Source organism: Nelumbo nucifera, chromosome 5 (assembly GCF_055504915.1).
Source record: "Nelumbo nucifera cultivar China Antique chromosome 5, China Antique-T2T, whole genome shotgun sequence".
Classification (NCBI taxonomy): domain Eukaryota; kingdom Viridiplantae; phylum Streptophyta; class Magnoliopsida; order Proteales; family Nelumbonaceae; genus Nelumbo; species Nelumbo nucifera.
Window position 1 is genome coordinate 14,972,521 of NC_142653.1, and position 12,871 is coordinate 14,985,391.

Below are 12,871 nucleotides of genomic sequence, written 5' to 3' on the forward strand. Positions count from 1 at the left end.
CAGTACAGGAGGCCCAAGGCTATGTTTGTTTTGTTAGAAAACAAAAGAGAAAGTTGATGGAAACAATATTCTCTTTTATTTTCTTAGTTTTAGCTTTTGGATGTGTTTTCTGACTAATTTTATTATTGGTTTGGTGGCTTAGGGTTGGGGCAACACAGTGATATTAGGTGCTGAAATGCAGGGGTTACCATTAAGCATAAGCTCTCGAGAGATTCCAAGACAGATCTATTATGGGTTCCTTGTTTGGAGGATTAACTGATATTCCACTTCTCCCCAAAATGTATCTCAACACTCATGAAAAGAAAAAAACAAAACAGAAAAAAGGTAATTACTATATAATATTTGCCTTCTTTAGAGATGGGATTTCCTAAAAGCAAAGAATGTACTAACAGTCTAACACTCTGAGAGCACGGCATTCAATCACACATGGGATTGCTAACTCAAGCGAAGAGCCTTCGTTGCAAAATTTGGATGGACGCCTAGATGATTTACCCTGCTCAATATTCTAATTTGTGCTCCATTTTAATACTGAACACCTACTTATGGATATTTCTAAGTTCATTATAATTAGAGTGTCTAACAATTTGTTCTTGGGGTTTAATCCATCTTATGTCCTGTTCTATTTTACTTATGAATGTTCACCCTCAATTTTTTCGAATGAATTCGGTCTAATGTGTTATTTTTCCCATTGTGCTTCCAAATGGGCTATGGGAAGTGTTTTCCGCCATACCTATAAACATAAAAATAAAACCTTATTTAAATGCTTTTGGCAAGCTGCTGTCTATAGCAAATATTGTTTTCTTTCCTTGATTTTAACGTAGAAAGGTTAGATCAGATGGAGCTTAAATGAGAAAAAAAAATGAGTAAATTAAAGGTTAGATCGATAAAGACCCCCCTAAATTATCACTTTGCAACAAATGCCCCTCCTTCATTTGAGTATGTCAGTTAAATTTAAAAAAGATTCTCATTCAGCTGTTAAAGTTTTCTAAATCCCTAAACTACCATTTTCTTATTTATTTGATTGATTTATGATTTGATTAAAATTATAAATGTAACATTAAAGCTTTCTCAATTGCTCTACCAGATCCTTGCCGATTTCTGGCTAGATTTAATATTCGAATGAAATGGTAGAGATTTCTTTCTGGGTAGATAGAAATTTAAAGTTTTGGTTGATTTTCATCATTTATTAGAGAAATGAGTGGATAATTTCATTATTTTAAGATGAAGAGAGATATTCGTTTGAGGTTTGAGATAATTGTTTTCGCTGGATTTTTTAATTATGATGAACTTCAGACCGGAATTCCTATTGCAATTTCATGAAATGAACTTGAAGTTCTAAGGGTTTTAGTGGATTACATATTTAAAGTGCATTGTTCTCCCTATAATGTGAGATTCTTCTAATAATTTTCTCCATAGATCTAAAAAAAGAAATTTTCTTTTTGAAAAATAAATATTCCATCTCGAGGAAATAGTATTACAGTTTTACATGTCCCATCCCTTCTCACAAAACTCAAATAATAGCAATCAAAATTCTAAAGAAACTTGTGTTTCTATATTAGTGAAATGATTCTTGTTACTTAATGGTTTCATGGAGATATTTTTGAGTATTTTGATAATTTAATGCATTCTGCCATCTAAGGTGGTATCTATCGAAAAAGTGAAAGTTAAGAGAGGTATTTGCCGCAAATAAAAGTTTAGGGGAGTAATTGTCACCGACCCCATATTACGGGGTCTCTTTGTAATTTATCCTAAACAAAATCAGAACCATGCAAGTATGAAAAGAAAGGAGGGCAATGTTGTCAATATTTAAAAGAAGGAGGCATTGTTTGGCCAACTTACTGGTTTGGTTTCATTCGCGTGAAATGGCTACGACCCGAAGTCCAAAATCACCACTGCCGTCCAATACCCTTCTCTTTCCTCTTTCACCTGTGGTATCCATGCCACCAACCCGAGTCGCGAGGTTTAAACCGAGGGAGACCCGCGTTTATCGGACTGTCATCTATGACGGGTAGGGCTCTAACGAACCCCGTCTCCCACTAAATTTCTGGGTTTGTCTTCCTTTTACGGTTAACTCAATATAGAAGACAAAGGAGGAGGATTCTTTTTTACATGATTCATTCCAAACCTCCAATTAAACCCAGGTTTCAGATTTTTTTTTTTCTGTTTCTCTTCTGTGTTCGATGGGAATCGAAATATATGTTAACTGAATTATATTCTTTTCTCTTCAGATTGTTGGTTGTTGAGTTGGATGTTGTAGCTTTGACGGGTTCTGGTCGAGTGGTTTCCATGCATTGCCTGTATGTCTCTGGTTGCGGTTGTTTGGAATTAAATCCCTTAAGATTTTCTGGGTTCTAGACCTGGCACTTCTGAAGTTGCACGGAAGAAATTCTCCTCCGTTAAATCTAGGATTGCACCAACTTGGAAACAAAGAGAAGGGATTCCTGCTTCATCCGAAATTGCTTCCGAGTCTCATAAATTTCTTGAAGCGAAACACACCAAGTTCCTTGATTCACCTCAGGTATACCACGTTTCCTACCTCTGCTTTAATTTGCTATTAGAACCCAGTTTCTTCTCTTTGTGGATTGCGGTTCCTTCTACTTTATATACGTATTTATTTATGGTGGACTGGTGTAATTTCAGGTAGAAACACATTGGAGGAACATAAATGCAACAGAAAATGAGACCATCCCTGGAGGAAGAACTGAAGAAGACAAGGGAAAGATTAGATGACGTAGAGGAGGAAAGAGATCGACTTCTCGATGAGCTCGCAGAAATGAAGAAAGTCGCCGAGGATGCCAATTTGAGGCTCTGTGAGGCTTTGTCGGCTCAAAATTGGGCAAACAAATTGTCAGAGATGGATAAAACTGCGTTTGACGAATTGGAGCAGGCAAGCATTGTGTCTGCCAAGAAGAGAGACCAAGCGTGGCAGCTCGAGCTTGAGGCAGTTCAGAAACAACACGCCAAGGATGTGGAGTCTCTCTTATCTGTTCGAGCAGAGCTCAGTGACGTTCAGAAAAGCCTTGTCTTGGCCTTGGAATCAAAGAATGCAGCTTGCAAAGAAGCCGAGGTTGCCAAGAACGTCGCTGAGTCTAATGCGAAGAAGGTCGCCAGCCTCACTGCAGAGCTTAATGCTTTGAAGGACGTAGTTGCTAAGTCGAGTGGTTTGGGCAAAGGAAAAAATGTCGAAGATCTACTTCTCCAACTTAACAAGGCAAAACTAGTGGAGGAAGAATTGTCTAATGCAAAAGAATCGGAAGCCAAAATGCTGGAGTCACTCATCACTCAAACAAAGCAGTTTGAAGAAACTAAGATTTTGCTTGAAGAAGCCAAGCTTGAGGTCACTTCTCTTCGTGAGAAGATTGAGAGCTTGGAAAATTCAACAGTACAAAGTGGTAGAGATATTGATTTATCCCAAGTATGCCTGGAGAGGGCAAAGGATGATACGCATTCCATAAAAGAGAAAATGGATAATCTCAAGTCCGAGGTTCAAGTTGCAAAAGATTGCGCGGCCCGTGCCCAAGAAAAGGAAGAACTTTCTTCATCAAAGGCCCGAGGTTTAGCCGAGGAAATGAACCGGCTTAGAACTGAACTGAAATTAGCTACAGATGCAGAAGAGAAGAACAAGGAAGCCATGGATGACCTAGCATTAGCCCTTAAAGAAGTCTCGACGGAGGCCAACGTGGTTAAGGGGAATCTCAGCGCAACGCAAGCAGAACTGGATGCTGTAAAAGAGGAGTCTGAAAAATTAAAAGAGGAGTCTGAAAAATTGAAGCTGATAATGAAGAGTGCCAAGGAGAAATATGAAAGGCTCCTGGATGAAAAGAATAAGGAAATTGTTCGGCTTAAAGAAACATCCGAGAGACTGAAAATTGAAGCTGAGGAAGCAACCTTGGCTTGGACTGGAAAGGAAATTGAGTTTGTTAATTGTATAAAAAGGGCTGATGAAGAGTCTAATGCGATAAAAGAAGAGAACAGTAGATTGGCTGAATCACTCCAAATGGCTGAGAACATGACGAAAACGTCGAAGGAAGAAAATAGCAAGTTAAGGGATATACTGAAGCAAGCTCTGAATGAGTCTAACGTTGCAAAGGAAGCCGCAGAGATTGCTAGGGCTGAGAATTCCCAGCTCAAGGACAGCATAGATGAGAAGGAAAAAGCTTTGCAAAGTCTTATGCAAGAAAATGAACACCTTAGGAACAGCGAAGCCGAAGCTCTCAAGACTATCCATGATTTGAAGGAGCAGTTGCTATCAACAAAACCCACAGAATCGAAAGCAGATGATAAGGAAACGGGGTTACCAATTACGAAACAGAACTCAATCGTTAAGGAGAACAGAGATGGAAAGGAGAATAAAGATGGTAAGAAACTAGCCAAGGTTCTCCATCTCGATCTTGAGGATTTGAGATTGCCAACCCCATGCAAGAATATTGAGGAGGATCCCGAAATGGCTGAAACACTCAAGGGTTCAATATTTGATACGTTGGACTCCCCGGAGCCGGTCAATAACAATCATCATCATCATCATCACCGGAGAGCAACCTTTTCGGTATTTGCAGATATTGGGGAAGCTATCAACTCAGATGATTTCGATCATCTAGAATGTGCTCACGCCGATGATGATAATGATAGATCGCACCGAAAGAAGAAAGCATTGCTGCGAAGAGTTGGAGATATTCTGAGAAAAACAAGCTTCCACAGAAGGGATACATCAATTAGCTAAGCATGATTTATTAATTGGTTAAGACATATATCGACTCACAAACTATGTTGATGATATAGTTTTGTTCGTTTTACTTCTGTTCTTTACAATGAAGCTTGTAGATTGCAAATTTCTATTCTTGAGCACATACTAGGGGCCATTCCTTAATTAAAGTAAAATATTCTTGGGCTGATAGGCAGGAGGTAACCACTATGTGTAAAAAATGCCAAGGATAGATTGGTATATATAACTTTTTTTTGAATTATTTTTTAGCAGATGCTGAAGTCTAGCCTCATGTACATTATCTTTTGACGCCATAAACCATGTTTTCTTGCTTATGGTGTTTCTAATTATATCTTTCAACTAGAAAATGATTCTTTTACCAAAGACACTATAAAATGACTCTGCATTAATTAGGGGAAGGTCTTCTGGCTGAGTAATTGCTAAGTTTCTTCGGTTTAGGCGTTAACTAATGATTTTACAAATTTGAGTTTCTGGTGGCAAAAAGATTTTATATATATATATATATATAGCGGGGGCCGGCCCTAGTGGTGGGGCGGGTTCAGGGCCAAATTTTCCTTACCTTGAAACAATCACTTGAAAAATCCTAATTTATAAATATTTTACAAATAGGATTATGGGAATTTGGGGGTATTTTAGGAATTGAATTCTGACAATTTGGATCTATTTTATAAATGAAATTATGGGATCTTAGGATTATAAAAATTTGAGGAAAACATAGAGATATTTTAAAAATCAATATTAAATCTATGAATATTTTACTAATTTACCATCAATTTAGGGAATTATATGCAAACCCCATCCCTAATTTCGGGCAAAAAATATTTTCCTTGTCCCCACCTCATCTCTACCCTGTCCCCCATTTAAGAATTAAGATATGAAAAAAATTTCCCCATTCGGGATGGGGAAGGGTAGCGCCACAGTTTTATAGAAAAAATTGTTATCCCTACAATTCTAATAATTTTCTATAACTAATTAACTAATAGTAAATTAAATAACAATAAATTACAATATTTTATGATAATTTCCAAAAAATTATTGAAATTGCTATTGATTAGTAGTAATGTATAGTAAATACATTCGAACATACATACATACATACATACATACATAATTCACATTTCTTTTTTAAGAAACTGAAGGTGCTATACAAGCCGAGGATAGCACGTCTCCAGGAATCACAAAAACAAATAAAATTAAGAAACCAAGGGATACTCACTAAAATGAATGAACCTCCAGCTAAAGCATTATGAACTAACCAGTTTATTGCTTGATTTGCTTTTTGATACACATGTTGAAATCTAATACTGGAATTAAGCAGGGAGCAAGCACTAAGATACTCTAAAATGATATTCTCCAATCTCTACGTTGGCTTCACAGCGAGTTTTGAATCACCTTCAATAATTATCAGGGGGTCCTTAAAATTGACAACAATGTTGGTTGCTTCCCAAACAGCCTAAGCTTTAGCTAAGTTGATAGACATGAAACCAACACAATAGGCTGTGAGATCAAGAATTGAGCCAAAATGGTTGATGGCGATACATGTTATAGAACACCATCCATTTGCATTAAAAGAGGCATCAAAATTTATCTTTATTGACCCGGATTTGAGATTTATCCACTAAATAGACTTTCAAATTTTCATATTATCATTTTACTCATTCTCTAAAAAAGTCTTAATATCCCTCAAATAGTTAAAAGCTCTTTCAATAATAATCCAAGAAGGGAAAGATTTATTGTTGAAAGTTTGAAACAATTGCAAATAAATTATATTTGTTGATAAGGCTCAATTTGGAAAGAGTACAAATACAAATATGTAGAGTGCAGAACTTTGTATTTTTTATTATTTTGTATGTATTTATACTGTATATATTTATATTTATACTTCTTCTAAATTGAGCTTTAATGCTCTATTTGAAAAGAATATAAATACAAACATGTGCATTATAAATACATACAAAATAATATAAAATACAAGGTTTTACACTCTACATGTACTCCTTCCGGATGTTCCACTCTTAGTCGAGGATTTCCTTGCCATTGAAATTTGAAAAGAAAACCTCTTCTTTTTGAGAATCCCTTTGTTTTCTCATTAGAATTCTGAAACTTCAACGATGGGCTTGATTGCTTGCATTATCAGCGACCGTTAGTACCCTCCACCTCCGGCGAGCTTGGGAGCTGTGTGTAGATAGCATCCATCGGTGTCATTTTTATTTTAAAGGGTAAATTTATTAGATTACCCTTGTTATTTAGTTAATTAACAAAGTGTACCTGTTCCAAAATTGATTGACATCATCAGCGAGCGTTAGTACCCTCCACCTCCACCTCCGGCTCCTCTCTCTCCTTCTTCCCCTTCATTCTCTCTCCTCTCTCCCCTGTAACACCGGTGAGAGGAAGGGGAAGGAGCCTGCAAATCTTTTTAACAGTTTTCCACGACCAAGCTTGGGTTCTCAAACATTCGCCATGACCAAATCCTCGATTACAGTTTGCCATGACCAAGCTTGGGTTCCCGAACGTTCGGCTGGTAATGCCAAAACAGGTGGCCCAATGTCGGAGACATCGACCAGATCGGAGCGAACATCTTCAACGCAGCTACTTATAATCGGCGTTGTACAACGAGAACCAGAAGGGTGTTCGGCTGGCAATCGCCAAAACAAGGTGGTCCAATGCTGGAGACGTCGACCAGATCAGAGTGAGCATCTTCAACGCAGCTACATATAACTGGCATTGTACAACGAGAATCATAAGGTTGTTCGGCTGGTAATTGTCAAAACAGGGTGGTCCAATGTCGGAGACATCGACCATATCGGAGCAAGCGTCTTCAACGCAGCTACATATAACCAGCATTGTACAACGAGAACCAAAAGGGTGAATTGGGAGGTAAGAGATCGAAGAGATCGGAGGGAGAGAAGCATAGAAGGGTTGCGGCGGCGTTCGACGACGTAGCTCGGGCTCATCCTTGCGACAGCAGCGGTAGTGAGAACTCGGCGAAGAGGAGATTGAAATGTTATTGAATGAGATCCCTCTTGCCACATCTCTCAATCTTAAGTCTGGCGCCTATCTAGCGTACCCACTCGGTGCCAGGCTGTAACTCTTCCCAGCAGAAAAGGGGGAAATATCATGTCATCTTCAAGCTCGCCGATCACAGCCAACGGCGAGCTTGCTCTGATCTCCTCTCTCTCTCTCTCTCTCTCTCTCTCTCTCTCTCCTTCCTCCTCTTTCTCTCTTCTTCTTCTCCTTCCCCTCTCTTTCAATCCGGTCCTCTTTTTCTTGTATTGAAGCAAGGATAGTCACCGGCGCGAACGCCCAAAAGAGCTGGAATTGGTAATCTCTTTTGGGTATCTGCTGTTCAGTTCACCATGACCAAGAGGATTTGGTCCGGTTCAAGAACTGCAACAAAGGCTTCACCCATTTTGGATCGGACGTTCCGTTCGAAGGTGGGAAGGATGATTGAAGGACATCCATGGCAGCTGTAGTCCCTAACGTTTTTGATGTTGTGGATTTACGTTGGTCGATTTACAAGGTTAACCCTTCTGGTATTGACGATTGTCTAACCACCTAATCTTACGGAAAGGAAAGGGTTATACCTTTTTGGTCTTGACCCAAACGGTTTTATCTTTCAGGCCCCGTTCATTTGTAACAATACAGCTTCCGGAATAAGTTTATATATCCCAGTAAATGTTACCTAGAAACATTTACAAATAATAAAATGATATTTTTATCTACCCAAAAAAGTAAAGATAACTTTAGGAATCCATTACTTAATACAAAATGAATACAGGAGAGTTAGTCAATAAAAAAAATATATCCATTGACATTTACCTTTAAATGAATGAGATTTAAGGGTAAGATGGATATTTCAGTCCTTCTCGTCGATGTTTAAGGACAACGATATTTTTCTGAAACAGTAGTCAATTTTCTAACAGTAGAATAATTTAAGATATATTATTATTGGTAATAAATTATTTAATTAACTTTATAAGATATATTATTTTTGCTGATATTTTTATGCCGTGCCCCATTACTTCCCAAAACAAGTTATCAAACGGTTATCTCTTATCTGATGTCAGCCAGGACGCATTATTTGCATCGCCTACGCCCTATTTTCACTAAGTTCCTGTTTTTCTCTTTTGTCTCTTTTGGGCGCGTCGTACAATTTTTCATTTGGTAAGATGCAAATCATAATTATAAATAAACAGATGCAAATTTTTTATCTGATTGCAAACTTTCAAATTTGAGTGGAAATTTTATAAAAGTGACACTTTTGTTATAAGAGCAATTTGGATAAGTACAAGTGAGGGGTATTGACCAACCACATCGGAGTCCGGTTTTGAAAAGCATGGAAAAAAGAATTCTGATAACTAGCATTACAGTTATCAGGATAACACAAATTCAACTTGGATTGATTTTGAACCGATTATTTATTCTATTTAAGGCAATATTCTACTCTAAAACTAATTAAGCATTACAGTTTTTCATATCACGATTGTCTACCTTCCCTTCTTCCTCATCTTTGTTTTCAGTATCACCGAATTCAAAACTGACGTCGAGAAAGTAAAGCATGAAAACCAGGATAACGCAACACAGAAACGTGGGTATAGGCCCAAAGATCCATAAAAACAGAGGGATGGAGACATAGAAGGCCCTCAGGCCAAGAGACCAGAAATAGCTGCCCCTGTGTCACGGTCTGACACCCCGTGACACCTGTTCACAGCCCTCGCGATGTATTCCGGTGTTAGATGGGAGGGACGGTGACGAGATTTTCTTCTTGAGGGGCACGTTGATTAGGATGCTTGCATGGCTGTAGTACCGAATTGACTGAACGTTCAAGAGGAAAGCCAGCAAGAAGCAGACCAAGATGAAGAAAATCTTGATCGAAAACCCAAGCTCACTTTTGTCACCGTATACAAACGCCGATGGTCGAGCATAGTTTTTGCTCATTAACACAGCGATGAGAGAACTCAGCATGATCGCCGTCGATGCCAACAACGTAGACGCCATTATGTTGTTTCGCAGCGTCTGTACTGCGACAACTCCATTCTTGGACATGTCCTGATAAATATACAGCAACAGTGCAATAAAACAATTTTTTTTTAAAAAGAAAAAGAATCCAATTAATCCAGGACTTATGTTTCCTTCTAAGTTTATTAATTTCATCCATAGAGGAGAGAAACGGAACGGAGTAGAACAGACAAAACATACATCCATCATGGTTCGAACCCAGATACGCCTGCAGATGGCATTAATGCCCAGGACCGTCTTTGTGGGATGCTAGATGATCCGATAGAGGAGCCAGATGTGTGGTAAGTCACCATTATAAGCAGACCGAGTGGCACAAGAAAATAATCCAGAACCTGTATCTTCACTGCTGCTAAGTCCTTCAAGGCAGAGAAAGGTTAAAATTCCTGATTTGTATGGCTTATTGGCAATTAAGATTGCTAAACTTGGACAGAAGGGACAAGGATTGTTTTATTTGTATTAGCCTTTGAGTTGACTTCCTGTAGTTGCCAGTTGCGCTTCAGCTCATCTTATTTATGGGCGGAAATTAGATAAACTTCATTATTGGGGATAGGCCTTTTAATTTTGGGTTATATTTTATCTCCTTTTGCATTAGAAATTGTATTTCCCTTGATCATTTACACCGAGGAAAATTCCAAGGGCAAAATTTTTACTACAAAGTTGTTTGAAAATAATAGCTGAAATGTAGAAGTTTTACAGAAGATCAATTTTTTTCTGTAGAAGTGTTTTCATAGGAACCACCTTCGCTCTGATGATGGATTTTCTGATGTATGAAGTCGAGTCCAACTTACAAATGCTTATTTGAATAAATACTTATCTGCATTTGACACCTAACTTTTTCAAGTGCTTATCTTTTAAAATAAACACTTATTTTATATTGGGTGTGGTAGTCTTTTTTCTCTAATAAGCACTTACATATAAGCATTTGTGATGATTTGGTTCTTCATTTTCTTTCAAATTTTCAAAATATATCCTTTAAAAGCACTTTTGTAAAAGTATTCTTATGAAAGTACTTTTATAGAAATACTTTTACGAAAGCACTTTTAAGAAAGTATCCTTACAAAAGCACTTTTATATGAATTCTAAGGGTACTTTCTTAAAAGTGCTTTCATAAAAGTACTTCTATAAAAGTGCTTCTGTAAAAGTACTTTCATAAAAGTGTTTTCATAAAAATAATTTTTTAAAAGTACTTTTGTAAAAGTGCTTTTGTAAAAATGCTTTCATAAAAATATTTTTATAAAGTTCAAATAGGGACAATTTTGGAAGAAAAAAATTTAATAAGTGCTTATTATATAAACAATTAAACACTTTAAAAAAGCCGAAAATCTGTGCTTAAAAAATAAGCCCTTATATTTAAAATAAACACTTATTTTGGACTTATTTCCCAAATAGCAATAAGTGCTTAATGGCCCAAATAAACATTTATTTTAGGGTAAAATATAAAAATCTCCCCTGAATTTTCTGACAATCATAAAAACCTCCCTTATAGTTTTATTTTAATAAAAACCTCCCTTAAATAATTAAAGATTTTGACAAAAACTTCCAAAAAAATCAATAAAATTACAAAATTACCCCTGATTAATTGTTAGGGAATAAATAAAATATTTAAAAATGTAGAAATTGCCCCTGCTTCCCCTTCCTCTCCCAATAGAAGAGAATGACGTGAAATCCTTCCCCCGATCTCCCCTCTTTGGTTTTTCTCGTTGATTTCATCATCATCTTCACTCTCTTCCATCCCCACTGCCTCCACTCTCTTACATCGAGCAGATTGAGTCGAAGCAACCAAAAGGTTAAAGTGCCCATTCGTATCCATATTCGATACAAATAGACCTGCAGCAAGCCAGCAACGATTTCAACATCCATGTCTCTGTCTATCTGTCTAAAGGGAAGAAAAAGAGTGTCGATGATACTTTTGCCTTTTAGCCATTTTGTATTTTACTTGGAGAGATCTAGTCCGTTAATTAATTACTGGTCGGCTAGGGTTTCTACTATATGTATTTTTGGATCACGCTAATGGAATTGATGTACAATTTCTGCTTTAAAATGAGTTCTAGTGATCGACTTGGCATCTTTGCGTCATCTCTATGTTAAATTCATGAAAGCGGATTCTAAGAACTTGAAGTTGTGATCCTGTAATTAGGTGTTTGTGGGTGTATGTTGTATAAATGTTAGAAGTTACAGCATCGAAGTCATGACAAGAGGAGCTTGCACGCCTTATGGAGGACACAGGGATAAGATACGGCGGCATCGGAGTTGGCCAGGGTTACAGAGACATAGTGCAACAGAGTCTTGGGAAAGAGGACTCTTATATTGCTAAGAAGTTGGGAGGGCCTTGGGCAAAGTAGTGACGGACTTGTTGCCATTGCTGTCAATTGTTGGTTTTTTTTTTCTCCTTCACTACTCATTTCTGTTGCTTTATGCTGGGCGGCCGCTTAAAACTAATTTTTGTATTTTACCCTTTATTTTAAATACGGAGACGTAGTTCTTACTTTCCGTTTCACTTTTATAAACGGAAAGCAGGTTCTGGAATAGTCGAATAGATTCTTCTGTCGGTGAAAAGATAAAAATCCTTCGTCGACAGCAGGATTCGAACCTGCGCAGGCAGAGCCCAACAGATTTCGAGTCTGTCTCCTTAACCACTCGGACATATCGACCTGAATACGAAGCGGAGAAGAAAATCTCCTTTAGCAATTGTCCATCACTCGTGCAATAAATTTTAATTGAAACATTTACATTAATTATTTTTCCAAAATCAATTATTTATCTAATAAGTTTTAGTCGAAGCATCTATTAACATATATATTAAAACAAAACTAACAATGTCAAATGAATTCTCCATTCTCCTCCACAACCTTATGTTTGTAAGAGTGTCTCCATTATTCATTTTTGCAATATAAATAAATTTACACTGATGTAAAACTATAGCAGTGCAAATGATTTAAATGTAAATTTTGACAAATTTTTGTTTGTTTTGTTTGATTGTAATATAAATGAAGCAAATTAAGATATGAAGCAAAATAAAATAACATCCAAAAACAAGAATTTGTACTAATCCAAATAAATTTGTATTGCAACCAAACACAACCTATGTCTCATAAGTTGCCAACTCAGCATGTATCTCTCCCCTTCTTA

General features: G+C 37.2%; 1 protein-coding gene, 1 non-coding gene and 1 pseudogene across 2 annotated transcripts; 1 reads left to right on the forward strand and 2 right to left on the reverse strand.

Annotated features, from left to right (window-relative positions):
- The first annotated feature begins 2,077 nt into the window (after nt 1-2,077).
- On the forward strand, nt 2,078-4,845 carry LOC104609356 (uncharacterized). The gene is made up of 3 exons (XM_010275655.2): nt 2,078-2,141; nt 2,229-2,518; nt 2,641-4,845. The coding sequence occupies exon 3, from the start codon at nt 2,666-2,668 to the stop codon at nt 4,718-4,720; it is 2,055 nt and encodes a 684-aa protein (XP_010273957.1). The 5' UTR covers nt 2,078-2,141; nt 2,229-2,518; nt 2,641-2,665; the 3' UTR covers nt 4,721-4,845.
- A 4,200-nt stretch (nt 4,846-9,045) lies between these two features.
- On the reverse strand, nt 9,046-10,344 carry LOC104609348 (uncharacterized; annotated as a pseudogene).
- Nucleotides 10,345-12,311: 1,967 nt separating this feature from the next.
- Nucleotides 12,312-12,393, reverse strand: TRNAS-CGA (transfer RNA serine (anticodon CGA)). Its single transcript has one exon. It is a non-coding gene; the product is annotated as a tRNA-Ser (tRNA).
- Between the last annotated feature and the right edge of the window lie 478 nt (nt 12,394-12,871).

Bases quoted from the DNA above. Each gene is read 5' to 3' on its own strand.
- LOC104609356 (XM_010275655.2), top strand. From the start codon at position 2,666: ATGCAACAGAAAATGAGACCATCCCTGGAGGAAGAACTGAAGAAGACA.